Here is a 26,467-nt window from a genome sequence, read left to right as displayed (position 1 = left end):
TCCTTTGGAGATATGTGATGTGTTTCTTGGGGTTAAGTGTCTACAGACTCTGCAGATCCCAGAGTTTTAACACTGTCATCATAGTTGGTAGTCACTTGGGCCACTAGTAAGGGTATGTCTGCTGTCATTAGTCATCACTTTCAGCATTTCCGCTTCCTGTGCTCTTGCCAGTGCAAACTGCTGCCAACATCAAGAATGTCCTTCTTTATACAAGTCACTGAGGCATTGCAGCAATAAACAAGGGCTGCTACATGGCACCAAGGCTGTGGTAAAAAACCCCCAAACCTGACATGCATATGAAAAATTGCCCCATCAAATTACCAGCAGCAGCTCTCCTACAAAGAAAGGAAACAGGTGAAGAAACCAGGTAAAAAAATTCATTTCAAAGCAGCATGACAATGAAAAGACAGGAAGGGTTTTTCCCACAACTTTAAAAGCCCTGAGAAAGCAGAGAAGACCTGCCTGCCCTGTGTGTGGGTACAGCAAGGTCCCTGACAGACCTGGAGACTGAAGATGGGACAGTGGGGACAGGCTGTCACAGACTGCTGGACTGGGGCAGGCGGCATGAGGACAAACCTCCACCAGACAGGCTGGGACAGCAGTGGCAGAGGTGATGGGAGCGGGCACGCATTCTCCATGGAAAACAAAACTGAGTCACTGGCCTGGCCTGAAGGATAATTTTAGTGCAGAGGGTGAAATCCAACCCTCTCCTTCAGCATGACATGGGCTGTGACGTAGAGCTGGCAACTCAGCTGCTGCTGTTTCAGGAACGTCAAAGCTGTTTATCAGCCCTGAGCAAGCGTGGGAAAAACCTTGGCGGGGAGCAGGGTGAGCCCAGCAGGTTTTCCTTTCATTTCCTCTCCTTCCCTTTTGCTCACGAGCCCCTTGGCCTGGCGTCATGGAAGCCTGAGCTGAGCCCAATTAATGGTGATGGCCGGGTGCTGAGGGCATGAGCAACACCCTCGTGCATGGAGCGAGCACGCAGGGGCACAAAGGGTGAGCCCAGACGTGTAACACACACACGTAATTTTATTACACATTGCAAGGCGGGGGCTGGGAACCCTCCATGACATTGGTGCTACTGCATCAATGCCTCCAGGCCTCTGAGGGCCCCACTGGCTGAGGCCATGATGTTGGCCCAGAGTTACCACAATCAGGAAGGCAAGAGCAGGCGGAAAGCAGAATTGTTGTTCCCACCTTGCAGGGCAGGAAAGAAAGGACTCTGAAGTAGATTCCTATGGATGTAGCAGTGAGAAGATTAATTCTTCAGTCTTCAAAAGGAGCAGGGAGCACCCTTTTAAAGGCACACACATTCCTGTAGATAAACATGCAGCTCATCAGTCATGCACTCACGCCTGCAAAATGTGTAGTTCTGGGCTATTTGTTTCAAAGTATCATTCTGCAGCTATGTGAATCACTTCATTCAGTATGCAGTTTTGGGCTCTATGCTGAAATAGCCATACCGAACCACATGGATCTCTACCCTGGAGCATGTTAAACCAGTAGGCACTCAAGTAGTGTTTTGAAATTTACCCTAACATCTTCAGAGCAGCATCTTGTCCTACATTTCTGACAGTTTTCTGCGACTACTGATTGGATCAAAAGGTTTTTTCCTCACCCCTTACAAAGCAGTAAATGCTCAGGAGTGTTTAAAAAGCTTTTCAAGCTTGCTCCATTTGTTTCTATGCCTAAGTGCAAAGGTGAAGACTAAATCTGTATGTGTCCGAATCCATCCTGAACATGCAGCTTCCTGGAAAGGTACCTGATTGAGACCTCCAGATCTTTATAGTCAGGGACCTCTGTCTATTTGTGTAGGTGCCGTTTTGAAATCTTTATTCCTTATAGCTAGGGAGTAAGCTGCCGATGATCTCATGATGTGCCTTTCTGTCATGTGAGAACATCCTGCTGTTTGCCTCCTGCAGCAGTTTGTGGCCAAGGGTGCAGAAGATACAGGATGTGATACAACAGCCATGCCAAGACCTCTCATCAACTGGTATTTTGGGACAGCAGCAATTGCACATGAGCCAACACTGGTCTCTCTGTTGGACCCCCACATGTAGTTTAGCATGTGTTACTCATATCTACATATGGCTTGGACTTGAAACAGAACTGCTGGCAAAATAAAGGGGTCAAGTCCAGCTCAGATCCATCAGGTATTTAAATGCTCAACTCTGAAATACTGAAATAAATGCAATTGAGGGCTGCAAACACAGTTTGGAAGTGGACTCCATTGACATTAGGAAGCATAGGGTGGTGGGAAAAGAGATGCAAGTCTGCAAGGACTACATATTAGCACTAAAATGAACTTCAGGCTGAGAAATACATTGATTTTGTTATTGTCCCAAAATAAGAATATCGTATTGTTTAGAGGTTTCTTGACTAAAATTGACAATGGATTACTGTGTTTCTTCCTATGTTCTTCATGAAAGTTGGCATTCCCTGGTAAGTGGCAGCACTTCTATGGTGCGCAATATGGCTTGAGGCAGCAAAATCTGTCCCTAATAGTAGAGTTAAGCAAACTGTTAAAACAGGAACTGAACCAAATGCCCAGATCTCCTTCCCAAGCTCAAATGAAGCCTTTCTTTGAGGTTCAGGAATGTTTGGTTAACTTTAAATAAAACAATGTTCTGTTTCTACACATCCTGCTTTCAGCAAAGACTCCAAGCACAAACACAAAAATATGGCAGGCACATATATGTTTGCACTATTTCTGGCCCAGCTGAAACCAGGAAACACTGGAAATCTCACAAAATCAGCTTTGCCTCACCGACTATCCAGCTACCAGGTTCTGTTACTGTTACCCCACAGAATACAATATAACTCATGTACACACCAATTTATTATTAATTTTTCATCAAGTAAGTGTGATAAACAAGTTTCCCAGACTATCAGACATATGAACCCCCCCATTTTTATTCAAGTGTGGCAGCATACTATATAGTGACCTTATATCCCTTTTATGCTCCTTCTCATTGAGTCACTGGCGTAATTGCATGAAGACAAAATGTCTCTTGTGGTACACAACAACAAACCAAAGCACATCATAACAAAGATAACAAACCAGGCATACGCATGTTGTGCTTCATACTTGGTTTGTGGCTAATTTAAAATACGTAATCCTAAATTTTGCTGCTTGTTATCTCTTTGACAACTCTCTGCATTGGATTTATAGAGCATAAATATGAAGACAACAGCATTGTTTTAGAGGAACATATTTAGCTGTATAAAATTGTCCTGCATGTCAGGGGAAAATTTTTAAAGCACTTCTATGTACCAGGCTTTTGCAAATTTGCAAATTCATATTTAAAGGAACAACTAATGTTATTGCTAGAAACTATATCACTGTCAGCAAAACATAATACAGCCACCCTGATTACCCAGCTATATGCTTGACCGCACCGCAACAAAGCCATCCCAAACGATTCAGTACCACAGCTTCATGCTTGCTAGCCAGATTTATTATATTGTCCAGATTCTGACAAGACACATATTAAGAAATGCATGTTAATCATTGTCCTAATGAGAACAATATGCAGTTAGCATTTAGAGTGTCACACAAAAAATACAGAAGGCGAGTACTGAATAAATGCACTCTAAATTCAAGGAAACCAAACCCTTCTTTCCACTAGTGTGTTTCAGTGAAATGGCCCTCTCCAAGAGAAATTTTTAATGAACTAGCTAAATTTTAACCCGTACGTATATGTGCTTTCATTAGGCATGGGGCAAAGTAAAATGCCACTCTGACCACAACTGTGAAAGAAAAACAACCACTGTCCCACTTGCTTACGTACAAAAAGCTATGAGTATATAAAGCACTAAAAGCCTGCCCAGCATCTCTCCTCTGGAGACACCAAACTTCCCAGTGTTGCACTGTTTACAGCCAGACGAATTCTGGAGCAAACAACTACCCAACATGTGTAGGAGTTCAAGAATCTGTCTTTAAATTTATTTGCAAATAATAAATAAAATGCATATCTCACAGAATAAACCAGTTAATCTCATTTGGTAAAAGTGCAAAACCCATCACACTTCTGAGAGTCTCAAAGGTGCATGAAGGTTTGGTTTGAAATTTCTAACCCAAAATATGTGCACTTCCTGCGCTTTTTTGGTCATGTGGAGATAATAAGATTTAAGATGCTGATGAAACAGCAAATAAAAAAGGCATCAATGGAGTGGGTGCAAAAGAAAGCAAGATTGTCATGTCTGCTTAGACTGCAGTGCCTCACTGCCACACCGCACAGAGGACATCTAAAACCTGTGCCTCCCATTCCTCCCTCCTGCCTCCCTACACAGGTCACAGGCTCTGTCTTTCTCTCCATCCTGACCACCAGGCACTGTGTGAACACTGATCCAGCCTTTACTGACTGTGCACTAAGAACGGCTTTTCTTTTTTTCAAATCTCCCTGGAATTATGAAGGTGTTTCCACACCCTGAGTAAAGACTCTGAAAATAGTTAGAAAACATTAAAGCCGTTTAGAGTGCAGTACCTTTTAATCCCTTTGCATAGGTTAAAACTAGTATTGCCTTGAAAAGTGAGTGCTGAAGTAAAATGTGACTGAAAAATGTCTCATCACACCCTACTGGAAGCCTTCTCCAAAAGGGTAGTAAATGCACAAAAGCTTCGGCTTACTGTTTTTGAAGGTGTACCTCTCCCTCCTTCCCTTCCTTTCACACCATTCTTCCAAGAAAACAGAAAAGTACTTTCTGCTAGCGTTACATGAATAAAGCTACTCCAGTTTTTTTCAGAAAGAACAAAAATTAGCTTAATAATTGGACTACCAGCTTCCTGAAGAGCAGAAAGAAAAAAAAATCAACCAAAACAGAACACAAAGCAAAATAAAACCAAGAACAAATTTCCACAATTTTGATGCATATTGTTTAAAATGGCATTTTTCACTTAGGGATGAGGTTTTATGCAGGTCATCTTTCACTTCAAGTCTCCAGAAGTAACAACAAAATTCAGCTTTTTCTTCTAGACAGTACCATTGCTGCCATCTACTTATGCTTTGTCTTCCTGAAAAAATAAATAATGAAATCTTTGCAAACGGAAAATCAACCTTAAATAAATAGTATCTAGAAATATTATCTTAATGGTAACTATATCATACTGCAAGTGCATCACTGAACAGATTAAAGTGATTTAAAGAGATCTTTTGTGTTAAATATTTTACTCAGTTATATGCTTATGTTCTCTCTCAAGTGAAAACTTAAAAATTCCAAAAAGAGCAACAATTAGCTTGAAAAATCAGCTTAGATGTCAATAATTGACTACCAATAACCATCCTCTTGGCTAATATGTGTTTGCCCAGGGCAGCCAGTGTCCGTAATCAGCATTCATCTTTCATCCTCGTCAGCTGGGCTGTCTGGCAGGAGCTGGGTGGGGTGAACACGGAGGGGTCAGCGATGCCCAGATGGATGTCAAAGAAGCGAGTGGAGGTTGTCACGCTGTAGTTCTTGGTGTAGGTTTCCTGTACTGGGTAACAGTCTTTGACGGTGTAAACGCCGACCCAGGATTCCACTGCAACCAAGCAGAAATGTGACTACTTTAGGTGACAAAAACAGATGAATGTGTCATGATGATGTCAAGTCTCTTTTAACTCATTGCTTCTGTTTGACAGTGTCTATTCAGATCCTCATTATCCTGTTATTTTTTAAAAATTCCTATTCTTTTCAAACACTTCTAGCGGTTCATTATCTCAAGACTACACTCAACGATTATCTCCTTCAGGTATGTGATGTAGCAAGCCTGTCCCTTTTTTAACTTCAGTTTAATTCCACAATGTGTTAATCTCAGAGGTGTTCCCTTGCTCTCTTCCCCCCTTGTTCTCTGCTGCCATCACCTCTGCCTTCTCCACTATGCTATTTAGGCAGCGTCAGTAACATCACTGAAGAGCTTTCCTTTGAATAACCTTTGCTATTCTCTCTCTTTTATTAACCTCTGTGATCATTCTTTACCCCTTCAATCAAAAAACCTGTTGTTTTATGCATTTCAGACCTCGATAGCAGAAACTCATGATGTTAAAATTACCTACTGTGATCACAAACCAGTTCCTGTAACAAATTTTTCTAGTCCCAAGGACACTTATTTTCTCCCACCCAGCAGCATCCACACACATTTATTTTCTGTACTTCCAATTTTGTGTCATATGCTGTACCACAACCGCATTACCAGAAATAAATAAATGGTGAAACAAAACACACATATACTGTATCCAAAGAAAGGGTGGCAAGCTGAGTAATATTTGAACATACCTCTTCAGTGCATGCTAGTATAGCAAAAACATTCTGACCTAATTAATATGACCTTGAGTATACAGAAATGAAGGCACCTTTTACTCAACAAATCTCTCAGAATTTTGAATAAAAAATTATGGCAAAATATGATGCTACCAAAGTAGCCTGTATCTCCCCTGAAAGTTTGATAATTGTATAAGAAATATAACTTCTAGAATCCAAACCAGTATTAGCTGAAAGGTACATAGGTAGACACACAACTCTCAGACACTATGTTTATAAATGATCATATAGAAAAGCACTGGAGATACAAAATAATACAGGACATAAATCACACATAATTTATTGAACGTATCGGGATATAAAGTTCCACAAAAATTCCAAAAATATCAGCTCTGAAAAAAGAAATAATTCTTGGAGTGAGTGATAATTTGCCTCTTTCAGAATACTAGAGGATATATCGACCCAGTTACAGATGTCTAATGGTCTTATCCTTTATTCTCTACTTCATTTGTTCTGCTTTTATTCAAGAAAGAAGTATTTTCCTCTGGCTAAATGCTCAAGTTCATAACTAGCCTATATATTAGATGTCTATAACCATAAGCACTGCATTAGCTGAATAATCCCATAAATTTCACAGAGGTTTTAAAATTATTTTTATAGTTGTCTGGGTCATCAATAAACCATGGATGAAATTGAAGCCAAAGTGCTAATAAATTGCTATGCATTCAAAACTGACCATACTGTACCTCAGAAAAATTCACCTTCCTTCCTTTTACGGTGCAAGTGTTCAGCTGCCAAGTGCAGAACTAAGCCTTGCAAGCAGACATTTCTTGCCAGTATAGAGGATAACAAAATTTAAGCACATATTAAGGATTTCAGTGACTGCAGAACCATGTGTAGATAAACACTGACACCTGCTTTGTTTCTGTTTCGCAAACTCTAGTTTGAGTGTGCCCCTAATTATAGTACCAATTATTCTCTAAATAAATTTTGGATACAGGCTGCCAGATTCAGACATGAAATGATGCTTTTCCACACCAAACTCTGTATGATATGAAATACAATACAATCAAGTCCCTTGAACATTTTTAATCCTGCTGAGATATGAAACATTTTCCTAATAAAATGCATTGTTGTTAAAATGATAATCTGTGCACGGGGCATTTTCATTACTTCTTCCAGAGAATTTTATACAAATATGGAAACCTGGGGTGAAACACAAATAATTTTGTTTTTCCCTGTGCAGCAGAGACATTGATTATTATTAAAATAAAACAAGGGCATGAACGTACATTTCCTGGCTGGTTTTCTGTCAGACCATTCCTGTACCATAACTTCATCTCCAGGTCCCCCAATGTAGTACTGATCTTCATAAGTTGAATTGGCAGGAATATCATATGGATCCCATGGCTCTGTCAGAGCAATCTTCGAGCAAAGCTTTGTAACTTGTTCAATCTGAAACATCACTGCATCTTTGTAGAGCAATATATATTCAAAGAACCTGAAACATTAAGAAAAAGCAATTTATATATATATATATATATATATATATAGTATTTTTCTATCCTAAGCAAGGAACATTGCTGATATGTAAACTTGCCTTTGACTTCTCGGTATAAGAACATTTCCACTTGCATTAAACTTTGCCAAACTTTGAGAAATGCTAACCAGTTGGGCTGAAATTTCCCATGCTGAAAGTTTGTCTCAGCTGATTCTTTCCAAAATAAATAAATCAGGCTGAACTGGTTCAGCCATTTCTGAGAACAACAGAACAACTTTTCTGAGAACAACTGAGAGAAAAACATGTTATTATTCCTAGTTTTGTTTTGGTTTTTTTTTAATAACTGTTTCATTAAAAAGCTCTAGTGCTTCCATGTTTTGGAGAAAGGACTTAAAATTTTGGCAGGGGAAAAGTTTTTAATAAAAGTTGCCCAGATTTGGCTAAGTTATAAGCCTTTGAAAATATCTGCTTGCATAGCCTGGGTAGATTCACTTCTCCATGAATGTGGTAGAGCCGTTCTCTGTACTGGTTAAATGTATCTGCCATCCTCACAGATGTTCTTCCATGGCAACACACATAGCTTAAGTGGGACATGGTGGCAAAGGGGGAAGCACGTGGTCCCAAGTGCAGAACTGAGAGGTTCACCCTCCTAAAGGCACAGTTTCTCTCTGGAAGCCACCAGACCAAAGAAGTAGTGAAAGGAGAAAGCAGAGGAGCAAAACAGTAAGGCAGAGATAAGGAGAGGTGTGGAGCTCAATGAACTTGAGAGGCTAGAAGCTGAAGTCAACAAAATGGATCGTTAACAAGGCTTTAAAACCAATCTTCTATTGAGTATGAAGTGACCAAGCCATGCTCTGAGGAGAGACGATAAACATTTATATGGACACTTTCATCTGGTTACTGTTTACAGTGGTCTGGTCTGCCACCAACACTGTGACATTGCTTCCATACCTTTGCAGTCCTCACATTCTTTTGGGGAGGATGCAAAGTTTACATAAAATGGGGCTGAAACCAAAACAATTTACAGTTTTAATTCTTGCACTACACAATTGCAGCAATAACTTTGCCCACCACTGATACAGTGGCATTTAAAGGTTGCATAACGAGAAGTGTCTCAGCACGGTTAAGAGCATCTAAGCAACATTCCCATCACTTCTTGAGAGGATCATTTATCCAGCACGTGTTGAAACACAGGCAGGCTAAATGCCATTAGCCAAACTGAACGGAGTGAAAGAGAATATAAAATGAGACAAGGAAGCTGACATGATGTAAACTGGGAACCCTCTCTCACACACAACCTTGCAAAACATGGGACATAGCTGGTCCCACTTTCCACGTGGAAGTCAGTCACTGGGAACTTCCCCCACATTGACAAGACTCACATAAACAGGCTGATAAACTGCAAGGCCATGTATGACCTTCCCCAGGGTAAATCATTCTTCTGCCCATATCAAAATATTTCTGCTTCTGCCATGACTTTCACCAACCTAAACTTGCCTGCCATTTTCTTAAAGGTAAGGTTTCTGAAGTCATGGTGCACTACTGAAGAATTCAGTGTCTTTATATTTTCTTACATAAACCCAACCTGAGACCACATATGGACATACATAACTTTTATATCATATTTGGTCCAGAGAACATACAAGAACACTAAAATACATTTATGTGCTTTCAGTGAGAGTCTAGTGACCCAACTGCTCTCCAGCTGGCTGCCCATAAAAGTGGGATGAGAAATGCCTTACAGAGGAATCTATCACCATGTTTGAGACATCTGAGTGATAATTATATTGATTTTGTGAAAGAACAAAAAGTCCCAGTGTATTACAAACTGCTGAGAATAAAAATTCAACTATTACATTTCTTTTTTATTTTAAATCCTCACTTAAAACTTAATTCACACAGAAATTTTACTTGCATTTTTAACAATCTTGCAGACAGCAAGATGGGCATTATGAAACAACAAAGTAAATAAAAATGAGGAAAATCCAAACAAATCAAACTCAGCACCAATCATCTCTCTAGCACCCATTCCGCAGAATAAGAGGCTCCACCACATATATTTTTGGTTCTGGGAGAAGCACTGAACATATGTGTAAGAGCCACCAGTCCCACACCTCGATGTGCTGCTGGGATGAACTCTGCCTCTGTGGTGGCAGGCACATGAGAGGAGATCTGCAGAGTGTGGTTCTGCTCACATGTGCATTATGATCTCGCCCCTGGGTAAGCAGGGGCAAGATTTACACTGTCCTTGTTTAACCCAGATGTGCCTCACATCCAACTTTTATAGAGACTTGCTCTGTTGCACAGGATCTGAGTTTAACAGCATATGAAAGGTGAATGGTTAAGTTGTTGTTTTATAGAGAGAATTTACCAGCCAAAATTAATAGCAAAATGTGCACAAATAAAAAAATGATAACTTCAAAACAAAATATTTTAAAATAAGAAATATTTCCCCATTTTTGATTTTAACCAGCCAAGTCCTAAGTATACTGCCTCTATTTGTTTTAGGTGCCTGAGATTTCATTGGCTTTTTGAGGGGAAGCACAGAGTCCTGAAAATAGGTCTTGGCAAAGAAACAGGAGAGGAAATGATTTTTAATTAGTTTGTTTTTTCAGAAAAATGTAACATACTTGCAGCCTGCATCCACTTCTAATATTATTTTTATAATAATTACTTAAACTGTAACTCCAAGAAAGCCCAAACCTAAAACAAAGTGCCCCAACTAGGCCTCAATTAGGCAGCTTGAAACAGATATGAATAAGTTACTTGGACAATTATCCTATTTGCCTGACTGAGATTATTTCCCTTCCTTTCCTATCCTATTCCACCCTACCCTGTCCTATGCCTCACCCTCTTGTACACTATGGGACTCTCATGATCCTTAATGCTCCCTTTGTCTGTTCCTGAAAATGGATGAATTCCAGCATATAAAGACACATGTTTTTGCTCCTATGCTTTACAGAATCTCTTAACTCTGGACCACATCCTGCACAAATAATTCCATTGATTTTGCTGGAAGCAATCATGTCAGATAGGTGGGATACAGTCTGGGTTCAGTACTTTCTTCTCCCAAGCTAAGGAAAGTATTTTTCTGAATAAGAGACCAACTGAGTTTAATGGAAAGCCAGTACACCATGACCACACAATCACAAGGAGAAGCACTTGTGTTAAGGACATACTGCAAGGGGTGGGTGTGCGTCCAAATACTGTCCTGCCTCTGAGATTCCCCATGAAATCTGGGGACATAGTTAGAGGTCCCTCTCAGGACATAGCCCAGATAACATAAAGACCCACTCCTGGACCCCCATAAAGGCCTGAACCAATAAACTTGTCTTCTGAATGGGTTATTGTTTTGCATGTTAATAACACAATTCAGAACAGTGAACTATTTTTCAACATTTGTCAGAAAAAAACATCATTAATGTTAAGATCATGCTACCAGCTCCTTTTCAGGTGCTCAGTCTGCATCCTGTGCTGGGTCCTTCCCAGTCCTGAAGCACGCTAGCCTGCCCATCACCTAACATGTCTGCCTGACTCCCAGGGTTTACTTCTGCACTTCCAAGGGCTTTCTCATGAAAGCCAAGCTGACAAGAAAGGAGCTGCTTGCTGTCTGACTGCCTTTGTAGTGACTCAGAGGAGCTGAGGTCCTGTCAGTGGCATGGCAAGACCCCTGTGATGTACTGAAGAACATCAGACAAGGTCATTTGCTAGAGAGAAGCAAAATAATGATCTGAGATTGAGACTGGGTAATAGAAATTCCTTGTGTGCTGAATCTGGCTCTGCATCATTTTGCTCTGTGGGTTTGGACAAGCAACTTACAGTACAAGAGCCTTAAAATGCTGTTTGGTATTTTTCATTGATTGCTGTAGCACTGGAGAGACACAAATCAGTGATCACGAACCAGCTGTGTGAGGCATTGTAATAACAAAGAACAAAACCACAAATCCTGCCCCCAAAAAACGTTGAAACAATGGCAAACCAGACCCTCCTTTACTGCAAAGGTGTATTGGGGTTTCATGCACCTAGGATGTTAACCTGTTGATTCAGTTTTCCCAGCTGTAACTATTGTAACCTTAAAACTCTTACTCATGTTAGCCAGGATATATATATTACTTAGCAGTATAAAGCTATTGAAAAATGGAAGCAAAATTATATGTATTATTTGTATCTGAGATACTGTGTTACTCAGGAGGAAACAGTATTTGCTATTTAATACTTCAAGCTGAGGTCACTGCAATTATTTCCAAGCTAACTTTGCTTTCTCTTTTGTGATTAAATGAAAGCTTGAAGCATCTGTCTGCATTTGTGGTACTCTTTGCCAGTCCTGTTTGTAAAAAGACATTTTTTAACATTTTGAAAGAAGCTAAACCCACCTCTAACTAGAAGAAATTTCACTACAAATATCCCAAACAAATTCTCTGTTCTAATGTGCATGGATAGATACATCCATATACTTAATTCTTGAGTCATTTTGTATCCTCTAGATAAAATACCCCACAATGATACCACTCTTTTTTTACACATTTTTTACTGAAGATGGACTGGAAGAATGGGAACCTTTACTAGAAGTGTGACTACATAACCCCATCTTCTGAGGTCCTCAGATTAAGAATATTTCAACGGAGCAAAGCTGCCAAACAGATATGCAGACAGTTGATAAACACTCATCAGGTCAAGAACATTCATCTGCTTTTGGAAGGATCTGGCAAGCTCATTTCAAAAGGGAGAAGCATTCGTTTTTTAGTGTATTTCTGGGAACTCCTTTCCTCTTTCCCATGAAGTTTTCGGTAATTTCAGACTTGTGTTTTTCTTCTGGTATATCAGACCTCAACAACAACAGTAATTTACCATATTTGATCTCACATGTTTGGCAGTGGTGCAGGACTATGGTATATTGTACAAATACAGGACTGTGCAAATACATGTGACAGTAAATGTAATGTGATATTGTGTAAAAGCAGTATTTTTTTAGTCTGATTTAAATCACTCACAGATTGTAAAGGCTTTTTTTTTTTTTTTAATTTTCTAGCAGATCAGGCTCCCTATATCAGGTATCTAATTAGCAAGGTATATGAGGAACTTTGACCCCACTACCAGTTTCTGAAGCAGAGAGAATTAGCCAATTTAAGTCCTGTTAATTATGAAGTTTGTGTAGAAAGAAAACCTTAAATACAGGAATCAAAAGCTGCAAAGCCAAAGCTACAACAGCTAAAAGATGGCATATTTTTGTGACTTTAATTATGAAACTCAATAAAAAATTATGCAATTTCTTATTATTTTAGTTGTTTTCCCATAAATTAGTTATTTTGGCAAACACTAAGGGAAATTCAGCTCTTCAGCATGAAGGCTGTTTCCCCTGCTGTCCCTTTTTGGCTATTTGACACTTCTTAATAATCCACCAAGTCACACCCCTGAGAACAATGCACTGCAATTGAAGCTGAAATTCAGAAAAACAGTAATGCATTGTGTTTAAGGGAGTTGTGTTTTGCAAGGGGCTAAAAGATGCACTGCCCTTAATAGAGAGCATCTATGTTTTCATAAGTAACCATATATTCATAATTGGAGTCCTGTAGACAACAACACAGCTCAAAAGGAAAGGAATGGAAGATGTGGCCAGCATACCATAAAGCTTTCCAATGAATCAATGGAATCACCTCCTAGGGAATATGGTATATACTAGCAGAACCACATATCAAAATATACTTGAGGTCAGAGATTATTTTCCTGTTCTGGGTTTGTAAAAAAGTCTAGTACAATGACGCTTCCATGAATAAGTTAATAATAATAAAGGTTACTGGAAAATCACTGCAGGGCTTAGAGGAGACCCAAAAGAGGGGAAGGCCAGGACTCACCTCTCAATATACACAAAAGATCTTAGGAAAGATGAAATAATAGAGAGGGAAATGACAGAAGTACGTTATAATTTATTTATTTATTACATTTCTCACCCTCTTTGTGCCATATGCAGAAGGGCAGTAAATAACTCAATTGAAAGAATTGATGCTCCAAACTGAGACATGGAAACGCTCTTTTGAGAGGGCAATTATTTTAAGGCACTCTGTGAGCTTGTAAAGACGTAAGAAATAGGAAACAGAAATTTAACATGTAGCGAGAGCCAGAAAAAACACGGTTACAATGACTGAGAGTATCTCAAAAAGGAAAAAAATACATAACCAAACATAAAAGACATACCTGTGTCCTGTTTTTAATTTTACCTCTAGAGACCAGCCAGGAGCCTGCAGCTCGTGCCACAAGGGCTGGTGGGACCTGGGCAGGGCCAGGAGCAATGGTGGCCAAGCCCCCTATCACGTATAAATGGAGCCCACAGGGAGCAGCAAAAGCCAGGGCAGGCAAACAGGGTATGGGGCACCTCTTCCCGTGGAAGAGCGCTCAGCAAGGGTGCTGAACCTCTGGCAGCTTGACCAGGGAGCAACAGGATCCACCCAGCAGACAGGCACAGCCTCCCTAAGCTCTGCAGCTGCTACAACTGATGCAGCTGCCCAGACAGAGCTCTGATGGACCCAGGTGTTACCTGCAGGGGGGTCCCTGCTTGGATAGCAGCAGTGAGAATCCCTGTGGGAGCTGAGCCCAGGTCCAGGAACACCTCTGCTTAGTGACAGAGCTGTGGGAGCAGGAGAGTTGGCTGAGGAGTATCACAGACTGCAAAGACCTTTAAACTAGATTTGAAGTGAGAAAGAGAGAAAACCAGGCTTGCTAGAGATAAGCCAGGGGGTGGCACACCCATGTTTGAGAGATGGTGTGCTATCAAGGTCCTTTGGTCTGCCCTCTCAGTGGAGGAAGGGTATGGAGATCTACACTACAGCAAAGACACAAAGGTTATTGATGTGTTAGAAACCACAGAAATGCTTGAGAACAGTCACACAGGAATTTTTTCCCCTCACAAAATAGGTGGCAGGATCAACAGCCCAACTGAAGCACAGCTACACTGATGCACACGGCATAGGCAACAAACAGGAGGAGCTGGAAGCCACTCTGCAGCAGGAAAACTGATATAGTTTGAAAGACGGCAGGGTGACTTGCACAACTGGAGGGATGTAAAGGATGGCTTTAAATGCCTCAGATGGGACAGGAAAGGAAGGAGAGGTGGTGGAGTAGCCCTGTATGTTAGGGAGTGTTTTGTTTGTCTGGAGCTTAGTGACGGTGACAACAGGATTGAATGTTCATGGGTAAGAATCAGGGGGAAGGCCAGCAAGGCAGATGTCATGTTACAGACCACTCAACCAGGATGAAGGGGCAGATGAAATACTCTATAAGCAGCTGGGAGAAGTCTCACAATCACTGGCTCTTGTTCTCATGGGACACTTCAACATCCCAGATGTCAGCCAGAAATATAACACAGAAGAGAGGAAACAGTCTAGGAGGTTCCTGGACTGAGTGGAAGGTAACTTCCTGGCACAGCTGGTGAGGGAGCCAGCTAGGGAAGGTATCGTGCTGGACATGCTGTTTGTGAACAGCGATGAATTTGTGGGTGATGCAATGGTTGGAAGCCATCTTGGGCACAGTGATCACAAAATGACAGAGTTTTAAATTACCAGAGAAGTAAGGAGGGGGAGTTCAGGAGAACATCTTTCTTTGACTTCTGGAGGGCAGACTTTGGCCTGTTCAGGATGAGGAACTTACCCAGTTACTTATCCAGTACTTAATGCCTTCTTTGCCTCAGTCTTTCATGGTTAAGACTAATTGTTCTCTGGGTACCCTGAACTAGAAGACAAAGACAGGAAGAAGAATGAAGCCCCCACAATCCAAGGGGAAATGGTTAGTGACTTGCTACACGTGTTGTATTTGCGTGTGACACACAGAAGTCCACAGGGCTGGATGGGATCCACCCAAGAGTACTGAGGGAGCACATGGAACTGCTCACTGAGATAGTTTCCACCATTTGCTGACAGTCCTGGCTCACTCAGGAGGTCACTGTTCACTGGAAGTTAGCAATGTGATCTACAAGAACAGCAAGGAGGAGGACACAGGGAACTACAGGCCTGTCAGCCTGATGTCAGTGCTGTGAAAGGTCATGGAGCAGATCATCCTGAGTGGCATTATGAGGTATGTGAAGGATCGGTTATGAAAGGCAGATCCTGCTTGGCCAACCCAATCTCCTATGACTCAGTGGATGAGGGGAAGGATGCTGATGTTTACCTGGGCTTTAGTAAAGTCTTTGACACAGTGAGCCACAGTACTCTCCTGAAGGAACTGGCTGCCCATGGTTTATATGGGTGCACTGTTCACTGGGTTCAACACTGTCTGAAAAGCTAGGACCAGAGAGTGCTGGTGAATGGAGTTAAATACAGCTGGTGACTAGTCAGGAGTGGTGTTCCCAAGGGCTCAGTACTGGGGCTAGTCCTGTTTAGTATCTTTATGGACTCGATGACGGGATCAAGTGCCCCCTCACTAAGTCTGCAAATGACACAAAGTTGGGCAGGAGTGTTGATCTGCTGGAAGGTACAGTTGCTCTACAGAGGGATCTGGACAGGCTGGATCAGTGGGCTGAGGCTAATGGTATGAGGTCAACAAGGGCAAGAGCTGGGTCCTGCACTTGGGTCACAACAACCACAGGGAGTGCTTCAGGCTGGGGGAAGAGTGGCTGGAAAGCTGCCCAGTAGAAAAGGACCAGGGGTTGCTGGTCATCAACCAGCTGAACATGAGCCAGAGTGTGTCCAAGGGGCCAAGAAGGCCAATGGCATCCTAGCTTATACCCAGCCCTGGTGAGGCTGCACTTAAAACAGTGTTCAGTTCTGGGCCCCTCACTACAAGAAGGACACTGAGGTGCTGAAGTGTGTCCAGAGAAGGGCAACAGAACTGGGAAAAGGTCTGGAGCACAAGTCTGATGAGGAGCAGCTGAGGCAACTGGGGGGGTTTAACCTGGAGAAAAGGAGGCTCAGGGGAGACCTCATTGGTCTCTACAATTTCCTGAAAGGAGACTGTAGCCAGGTGGGTGCCAGTCTCTTCTCCCAAAAACAAGTGATAAGACAAGAGAAAATGGCCTGAAGTTGTGCCAGGGGAAGTTTAGATTGGATATTTGGAAAGATTCCTCCAAGCATTGTAGCAGGCTCAGCGGGGTGGTTGAGTCACCATCCCAGGAGGTATTTAAAAGACTGGAAGATGTGGTGCTTAGGGACATGGTTTAGTGGTGGCCTTTGTAGTGTTAATTTAACTCTTGGCTTCAATGACCCTAAAAGTCATTTGCAACCTAAATAATTTGATGATTATAATTGTCAGATTTATCTGGAGTTTTCACATCTTTCTCTTAATCAGGGTCTGAGACAGGACATTAAACTGGATGTTAGCTCTGCCCCCTATGAAAGTATCTATTTTACACATCAGAAAGGCACAGCAGAATGAGGTTCCTTAATTACAAATAACTAAATTTAAATACTCTTCCTTTTTCAGACACAACTTCAGAATAAAAGAATAATAAAATATAAAAACTTTTTTTTCAACTACAACTGGGTACTGCAGCTTCTTACACATCTTAACTTCTGTTTATAAACAGAGGAGGATCTTCATACACCATGAACAGGGATTACACGCAATTCAGGAGCCCTAGAATAATCTTCATCGAGATTGTAAATCCCATCATGCATATACTTGGCCAGTTAGTTGCTTTTCAATATGTGCTCCTGCAGAAGAAGTAATCATGAAGCAGTGTGAGGAACAGATTGCCCTTTGGAACAGATGGGGAAGAAGTTCCTATTCTGATAGAGCAAAATTTTCTTTCATGATGGAATATTCCCTGGAAAAATTTGTGAGGATATGCGCTCGTACCAGATTGCTGTCCCAAGATGTAATGATTTCCACCTTCCATCTGCAATGATTTCCTTAAGAGGGATGATTCAGGTCTATCTGATATCTGTCCAATATAAAAAATAAAAAGACTGTGTCTGTTTTCAAGGGAGTTTGGAAGTCAGTTTGGAAGTCAGGCCAGATAATCAGACGCAACGGTTTGGAAGCATCTTCAACTTTCTAACACCTCCATCTGAAGATCTGAGTATAGCTTACTGTTAAATAAACTTTGTAAAAGATGGAGATTCACTTCACTGGAAATAAATGCAACTGAACTATATTCTTCCTCCCCACCACCAATGTAAAAATAATTTCATTTCAACCAGTAGTCTTTGTGCAGGTCTTTTTCTTCTTCCTTCAGCAACTATCAATCAAAAGTAATATTGTTAGGTGAGTGCAAAAATTAATGACTGGATTCACATACAATGTGTCAGTGCATTAAAATTCCAGGTGGAACTGACTGAAAGTGTGAAAAATAGAAGAATTACGGGAAAGAATGGAATGTCTATTTGAAAGAAAACATATAATTAGGGAAGATGTTAATTGCACCATGGTTGTAAAGGAAGTGGCATTTTGAAGACAAATCCAAGTGGTGCACTACACAGTAATGATTTAGAAACGGAAGTTTACAGTTCTGGGTCCATTAGGGAGGTCATTTATTCTGCTCTGCTTAGTCCTGATGAGATCAGAATGCTGATGCTGCTTCCGGTTTTAGATGCCTCACTTAAGGGAACAGATAAACAGATAGGATATAGTCCAGAGAACAGCAAGGACTGTGGGATGTTTAAGAAACAGGACCTACGAAGAAACTGACCATGTTTAGTCTACAACAGCAAGACTGAGGTATGATGATAAGACAGCCAGCATATCAAAAGCTAAAAATTAATAGAAATTTTTCTCTATGGCACCTGAAGCAAGGAAGGCTTACTTAGGAGACATTCTGAAAATGTCTGTGTCTTCTTACAGTCCAGCTTTTACAAGAACTGGGAAGAAAATCAGGGATCAGAGACAATCCACGTAAAGCTTTTCTTCTCCAGGATGGAGGGACAGGTATGGTATATGGCAACTTGGAGACCTTCCCAGCCTTACACATAAGTGATTGGAGAACACCGACGGCTGCTGGTCTTTTTTTTGTAACAGACTAGCTCAGTCAGTAAGTCCTGATATTATAAGACCTAGATTCTTGTCACTGCTACCTTGCCAAAGATGTTGAACAACCTTTGGGGATGACTTCCTGAGACCTCCCAAATGCAACAGCAGCACTCTCTGAGGAGTCTCAGCAGAGGGCTCCATCTAATTTCACATGGGAATTGGAGAGATGGTACCATCCCCCGCACACTGATGACCTTCAGCTCTGTTTGCTTGCACAGTTAACCTAATTACACCTATCATACTATTTTCAGTGCCTGAATGAAGACAAATACTGTCTAAAAGCAGGATTTTAGACCCTGAGATAGGAGTCAAATGAAACATGTTCAGCATTCATAGGGAATAATTAAAAGGCTGAACTATCTGTTAAACTTCCTCTTCAGAAAACTGTTTTCCTTTGGTCCTCTTTGAGTTACTGTGCTTTTTATTATAACAAGAACTTTTCCACCTTTGGGGGGTGGGGAGTGGCTTTCAGCAGTCACCACATGCCTACTGCTTGTAGGAATCCTCCGCAAGCAATATCCATGATGCAGCACAAGAAAATGGCATGTCCTTAAAAATCAGCTGGGCTGAAAATACATAAATAATTAATAGATGAAAACTCATTTCAAAACCTTTGTCTTCAAGTTATTGAGTACTTGCTTTAGGGCACACAGTGTGTTTGACACAGAACTATTTCACAGGTTATCTGTTAGGCCATCACAGAAACAACAGTTGCTGAAGACACTGCAATCAGCTAAAGGAAGCATGATTAAGCACACATTTCTATTTTTAAGGATGTTTATAGCTGTATCAATTGTATTAAACCCCTGACATGTTTATTTTTCATTCAAGGACAGTTCTAAGAAGCAGTAGCAAAGAGGGCAAGATCTGTAAATAATATTGGTATAAATATACTACACTGGCACAGCTGAAAGTTTTCCATTACTCAGGAAAAGGTCACTAGACCTATTGAACATGTTTAGACTACCCATGCTGCTTAAAACATGACAGAAATAGCTTTACCATTTAGCATCTGACACAAATACAAACTGAAGTCTTTAGCAAACTGGTATGCTTACCTAATTTTGGGGTGTTTTCCTGACACAGAGCCCAGTGTCCTACACACACTGACAGGGAGCCACAGTTTTCTTTGAGCTTTGCTTAGTTATATGAATGTAGAACTTCTATGCATGCTAAAAGTCTTTTCCTTTATCATTCCTATAACCGTAACAGAAATTAAAGTAACAGTAATTAAACTATATATTTAATGGGCAAAATTTTCAAAACTGACCAGTGATTTTTAACAGCTTCCTATTTTGTTCATTCAACATGAAGGTACTTAAAAAAGGCAAATTTTCAGAGGGACAGCATTCAGTACTTTCTAAATTCAGTGTGTCAGAGTAATCATTGAAAAACTGAGGTGCCCAATTTTACTATACACTCTTTTTTGTATTCAAAGACTGCATAAGAAACTCCTGAATTTTTTCCCCAGAGAAAAATATGAGCAGAAATCACTTTCTGCCTGTCAGATTTTCTCTCTCATCTCTCAGGTTTCCCATTGTCGAGAGACAACTGTTCTCTCCACATCGTAAGAGCAGATCCTCATGTAGCTGCTGCTGTTTGCAACTTCCATCCATCAGCTATGTAATTAGAGAAAAAGTCTTCAAAATTATACATTAACCTGACCCAAAGTCTCGTGAAATCAGCCAGAGAAGTTTCACTGATTTTTACGGATGCTATATCAGGTGTTTATTAGCTGTTCCATTTATAAGAAAAAATAAGCTGAAAAATGTTTAAAACCTAACACAGCTATCAACTTATCTCAAATGGGCAACATAAGAAGATGCTGAAAGACAAACATAACATTTTATGCAATCTCAGCTACACAAAAATGTATTTCCACAAGTTTTATCTGACTTTTGCATATTCTTTTGTGATATTTCTTTTTCTTCTCCCTTATAGTGTTCTGGGCCTTGTTTTTAGGCAAAGTAATTAACATCTTTATATCCTTAACAGCAAACACTTAAATTATATGAAACATCTTTTTGTCATAAAAACTCCTGATTGGGAAGGTTTTTTATGTAGTCTCTTGCTACAGCTAACTGGACAAAAATCCTACAACTCTGAGAGTATGGAAACTCAGAAAAATGAATTTTATGAGAAATCTTTGGAGCATTTTCATTTCTCCATTTGTTCTCTGGTCTGCTGTATCACTTGGGGTACCTGATCTCCCACGTTCTCTGCATTGCATTAACCATGTAGTTGGACTCAACCAGGGAATGGGAAAGCGGTTTCTGAGGGAGGAAGGTACTACTGAAGCAATGAGGGCGAGAGAGGATGGAAGAAACTTTCTGCACCAAGCCTGATGTTACTGCCTGCCCCAGTGCTCTACACCATAGGTGTATCTCAAGGACATTGTGCCTGGAGGCTGCTATGATCAGGTCTCACAAAACTTAATTTCTACATGTGTTACTTCAGTATAAACAGTTTGGGTTATGATTTGAGCTGACTTCTTTCCTTATATTTGATGGTTGCTCATATACTGTACTAAGATCCTGGCAAACATTATACACATACTGTAATGATGAGAAGTTCTTTTACTTTTCATAATATTGTAAGGGACATTTTAAAAAATACAAAAATTATCTACAAAAATAATCTATGGAGTTTTACAGCCTGAAACTCCATTTACATATTTGGGGGGATGAATCAGGCTTGTAAGTTAATTTTTCCATTCTTTCAGAGGAAGAAAATTCAAAGAACCAAACTGTGTTTCAGACATGTTAGACTTCCAAAACACAGTAAGACAGAGGTCCCACTTGACCCACCAAGGATCCCTTTATCAGGCTCCAGCTAAGTAGCTGGAGGTGGTACCTCAAATATCATCTGACTGTACATCACTTTGACCTGGCTTGACTATGTTAGCACAACTTATGTGACAGACAGGATACTCCGGACATCTCCAAATTAAAAGTAATTTTGCCTTTCTCTCTAGTGAACAGCTGTTTTCTTCTTCTAATGACTTTAGGAATTTAGGAACTTACAATAACCTGGCTATGAGGTACATATGTTGTGAAGTCAGCTACTCTTACATTCAACGTAACTAAGCAAAAAATTATATAAATATGTCAATAAACAAAGCATACACATAAACGTATTGAGAATGAACATCTTCATGCTTACATTTGGTTTAGAGATAGGCAGAGCAGAAGTTAAAAAAATTAGCAATTTTTAATATTCTGTTAAGTTGAAGCAACTACATACAGGTCTCTTACATTTTCCCTCTTCAGTAACAAGGGAATAAACTTAATGCAATAGGGTGTCTCCACCCTCATACCCTTATCTCCTTTTACTCTCCTTAATTCTTTTTTTTATCTATAAAAAAAAGTACAAGAAATGCCTCACCTTCACACTTTATCAAGCACATTATCCAAATCTGTGCCTTCCACTATTTTCTGGAACAGACAGGGTAACAAACCAGTCTGACTTTGCAAATCCTGTGTGGTTTTGGGCACATGTATTTAAAATGATAAGGAAAATCAATGATACAAAATCATAGATTGGTTTGGGTTGGAAGGGACCTTCAAGATCACCTAGTTCCACTCCCTTGCCAGGGGCAGGGACATCTTCCATTAGACTAGGATGCTCAAAGTCCCCAGAAACTCTCAAAGATAAGAAAAAGAAATTATTTTCTCATACAGAAGATGTAAGTCAATAAATCTGGATCTAATTAAATAATGATACATTAATTTGGGAACTAATTATAGTAAGAATTCCTCATTCTGTACAGAATTCTCCTCCCCAAATACAAATCCTCTAATAATTACCATAACTGCACAGCATGAGTAAACTTTCCAGTGCTGGTTGCCTAAGTGTATGGCAGAATCTTAAGTTTCCTGGCAAGAAAAGTATTTGAAAATGATAAAACCACAGTTGCAAATAGTATTAGGAGATACTGAAAGAATGAAATCTTTCTTCATTGTGTTCACTGTGTTTAAAAGCCATTAGCATTGCCATGCACAAAACTGCCCTTGGAAAACTCTGGGGAAAATCTGGCCATTCCCCCTCAGAAACACGAATTTCTGAAACAAGAAGTATCCATACAAACAGTAGGTTTCCATGCAGGCAGACTACTTAAGGGGAAATTTCCAGCTGTTTAGCAGCTATACAGGTCTCACACCAGCTTTCTTGTGTAGGGGTTCACCAAAATAAATGGCAAAGCACGACACATTTTTAGGTGCCCTCGTACGTACTGATCCATCTGATTTTCAGATGAAGTAGCAACTGTGAATTCCCACAAAGAACTGAAAGAAGGACAGCAAATTAAGGCTTGCTAAGTCTGAAAGTACCAGAACTGACAGAGTAAGGGATGGGTAACATCAGATACCAAAATCTCAGTGGAAAGTCTTATTAGTGGTTTATCTTCATTGCTATCTTATACCACTTTTTTTTTTTTACTCCAATTGGTCCCATGCTCCAAATAAGAAGAGAGTAGAATGAAGACAGAGGTTTTTGTTTTTTATCTTGCTGATAAGAAGGATTGCATTATGTGGAGGTGTTTTGGGGGCCTTTTTATCTGACTCCACTAAATCCTTAAGAATATGCACATTAGAAAATGGTTTGTTCCAAATAGACAACCTGAAAAATTAATTACAGACATCACAAAACTTTTCCTGCTAAAGCAGTTGACTAGGTGTTTTGAACATAACACTCTAAAGTATGAAATAATATTTGGCAACAGCTATAAAGGAGCAGATACTGAAGAGCACGTTACTGCACTAGAAGTCAATCATTAAGGGTCAGTGAAGCCGGTTTTGGAATGATTTACTTGTGAACTATTCAACTGACCAAAAGGTAAATATGCAGGGTATTATTACAATGTTATTTTTTAAATTAAGTAAGAAGTAAGTAACCTTAATAAGAGATGTTGCAATACATGCAGTAATTTTGGTCTTCAGCATTGTTTGCTATCAGTCACATTATCACATTCCATTATGAACTGCCCTCAGGAAAAATAATACATATAGAAAATAAGGTAACTAGTACGTAGACAAAAGTACTTTCCATTTGAGAAGGGCAAATGAGTTTAATGAACTTAAGGATAAGCCTCTTTTTGGATGCTTCACATTAAAAAATAATTTGAACTGCAATGAAGACATTGTTTTTGTTTACAATTTAGGGAAGAGCTAGAGCAAAGAAAGTTTCAGACTTCTAATACCCAAAGAAGGCAGCAATTGAGATTTTTACTACTCTTCTAGAACTCAATAAACCTTATGTGCTCTTATACCTGTAGCTATTAGATCACTCTTTGGGGACAGTTGGGTTGAATCAGACAATTCTGCAGTTCTACATGTATTTCTATTAAAATTTGAAACATGTTTTTTTTTATTTGCCAAAAAAAATTAAAAATGCAGACAGAGCTCCAGAATCAGCATAATTTGGTATCTCTCAATGGTAACTGATAATCTAAATCTTCTTCACTGCCAGAATCTTACAGGTTACTTTTGTCAGACAAGAAATTAATAATGCCCCAAGATCCCTCTCTTTCATATGCAAAAGAAATAAGCTATACACATGCAGTGTGGCATCTGCACACATATTACCATGAATTTTCAATCACTCGTTCAATATGGCAGTGTATACCACTGACCCTCAGCCACAGGGGTGACTGACTGAGGTAATTTCCAACCTATGCATCCAGACCCTTCTGTTCCTCCAACATAGACACAGGGGCAGCAATTCAGAGGGATCTAAATTTCAGACAATCATTAAACCAACAAGGAGCTATTCAGTGGGGAAAGGCAGAAGGCTGGATGGAAGTTCCCTCTGGGCTGGATTTAGCCTACAAAACATAGTCTGGATGATGCCAGAATGGAAGGGTAAATTTCACAAGGAATGAAAGGGATAAAATAAGCTTTCATGGAATGAATAGGTAAGTAGCTCCCCAGACATATGAACTCTTAGTAGCCAAAGACTGAAAAATTGTAGTAACTACAGTGTGAGCACTGTACAAGAAGAAAATGCCTGCCAAGTTCATGTTCTGATGCCAGAAATTTTTAAAATCATGAAAATACATAAACAAAAATCTGTAAGAGCAAAATTACGGTCATTGCTAAGTTATGGGAACAACCCTACTGACTGTAGGAATGTTGCTATAAAATTCACAGAGTAAAAACAAGAATTGCAAACATTACCTTACCTTTTTGACTTTTTGTGATACAGGGGAAACATCCTTTAATAACTGAGTGGGACACAAAGCCAAATGTGTGCACATAACCCTCAAAACAATGATTAAACTGATTCTCAAATAAGTGTTTGCAAGGATCTTTATTTACAAAAGATGAAATAAAAAGCACGAGTTCAGATGAAAACAAGTGATTCCTTCTTTCTTACTACCACCTGTTATAAGTTAGGCTTTGGAAAAGGACCTTTAGGCTGCTGTTGGAAACCCTCAATTTACTCTTGGGTATGAAAGTATAAGAAGTACCAGCTCCAAAAATTAATACACTACTTAAAACAAAGACTGTCTCACATGCTGAACTGCCCGTGCTTTCACACATGGGAATAAACTCTTGGCAGAAAATCCTGTCCTTGGCCCATGAGGCAAGGGAGAATGACTATGATACAGGCAAAAAAGCATCCTTCGGAGCCTCGGGACGACACCAAAATTTCCCTGTGGAATCTAAGATCTCTAGTCAACATACATACATCTCCCCTGGGGCCAGGAAAGTGAGGCAGTAAACAAAAACAACTGAAAGAAACAGGGCTGCTTGGCAGAGGTGAGGAGAACCTTCACTGGCCACTGGTACCTTCATGTTATGCAATGCCATGCTGGGCATAATGCTCCTTATTCTAGAAGAGCCAAAATATTGCACAAAGTGGCCCTGTTTTGTCCAGACATCATCCCCTCCCCAGCACGTCAGACACTATACCATGCCTTGAAAACACTTTGGAGGAGAAAATAATTTCCCCTTTGAGTAAAGAAGAGCAACAGGTAAAAATACTTCATGAGAGAGAACTTGTCAAGTTGCTGAGCATGTGATGCCTTGCAAATCTACAGGTAAAGCTGAGATGAAACCTGTCTGAAGACAGGGATGAAGCAGACAAGGATGAGGTTCAGGAGTTGGATTGTTGCTGCTGCAGCTACACAGATTCACAGCTGGATGGCCTCAAGTCTGAATGGCTCAGTATTATTTATTATGCCATATCAAGCTTAGCCACCAGTTAGCTCAAAGCAAATGGGAGAGGATAGAAGGATACCTGAACCACACCTTTCAATTTTGCATCAACTAATGACTTGGCATGCCAATAAAGGCGCAATAAGGTACCATTTGACTGACCTCACTCATCTAGGAAAATGTCACCCAGTTGAAAACTTGACCCATGCAGTTAATAAATGGATAAGCCCGTTGACATGCAAAACAAATCAGGTCTCTATCTGGAAAACAAAACATTTTTTTTACCTCACAGAAGCCCTGTATCAGAAAATTCTGATTTATCCTTCCAAGGAGATACTTTTTCAGAATGGCCTTTGGTCCTGTGAGAATAGGTGTGATGTTGTCAGTTGTGACATCGGAATTGCATCAGGTCTCAAGCTGAATGGAGCCCAAATTAAGATCATGAATATAAAGATGTCTTTCATTGTGTTTGTTTAGCTGTGCAGTCACAGCACCATCAGCTGTCCGTGACCACAGAACACTGAATCTCTCTCTATTCATGTCCACTTTAAATCTCTACCAAAAAAACCCAAAAAACAAAAAAAACCCTGAGTAGAATTTGCAGTGATTTATCTTTTGA

At 40.1% G+C, this 26,467-nt stretch overlaps 1 protein-coding gene across 1 annotated transcript in view; it reads right to left on the bottom strand.

Annotated features, from left to right (window-relative positions):
- Nucleotides 1-2,821: 2,821 nt before the first annotated feature.
- EPDR1 (ependymin related 1) overlaps nt 2,822-26,467 on the bottom strand; it is a 29,971-nt gene continuing 6,325 nt past the window's right edge. The window contains exons 2-3 of the mRNA XM_069007642.1: nt 7,530-7,738; nt 2,822-5,518 (exon numbers count right to left, since the gene is read on the bottom strand). Of these exons, the coding sequence (XP_068863743.1) occupies nt 5,328-5,518; nt 7,530-7,738 (400 nt within the window). The 3' untranslated portion in view covers nt 2,822-5,327. The remainder of the gene's footprint in view (nt 5,519-7,529; nt 7,739-26,467) is intronic.

Source organism: Aphelocoma coerulescens, chromosome 2, assembly GCF_041296385.1.
Source record: "Aphelocoma coerulescens isolate FSJ_1873_10779 chromosome 2, UR_Acoe_1.0, whole genome shotgun sequence".
Lineage (NCBI taxonomy): Eukaryota > Metazoa > Chordata > Aves > Passeriformes > Corvidae > Aphelocoma > Aphelocoma coerulescens.
The sequence above is the reverse complement of the archived record's forward strand: the minus strand, read 5'-3'. Positions and strand labels throughout refer to the sequence as shown.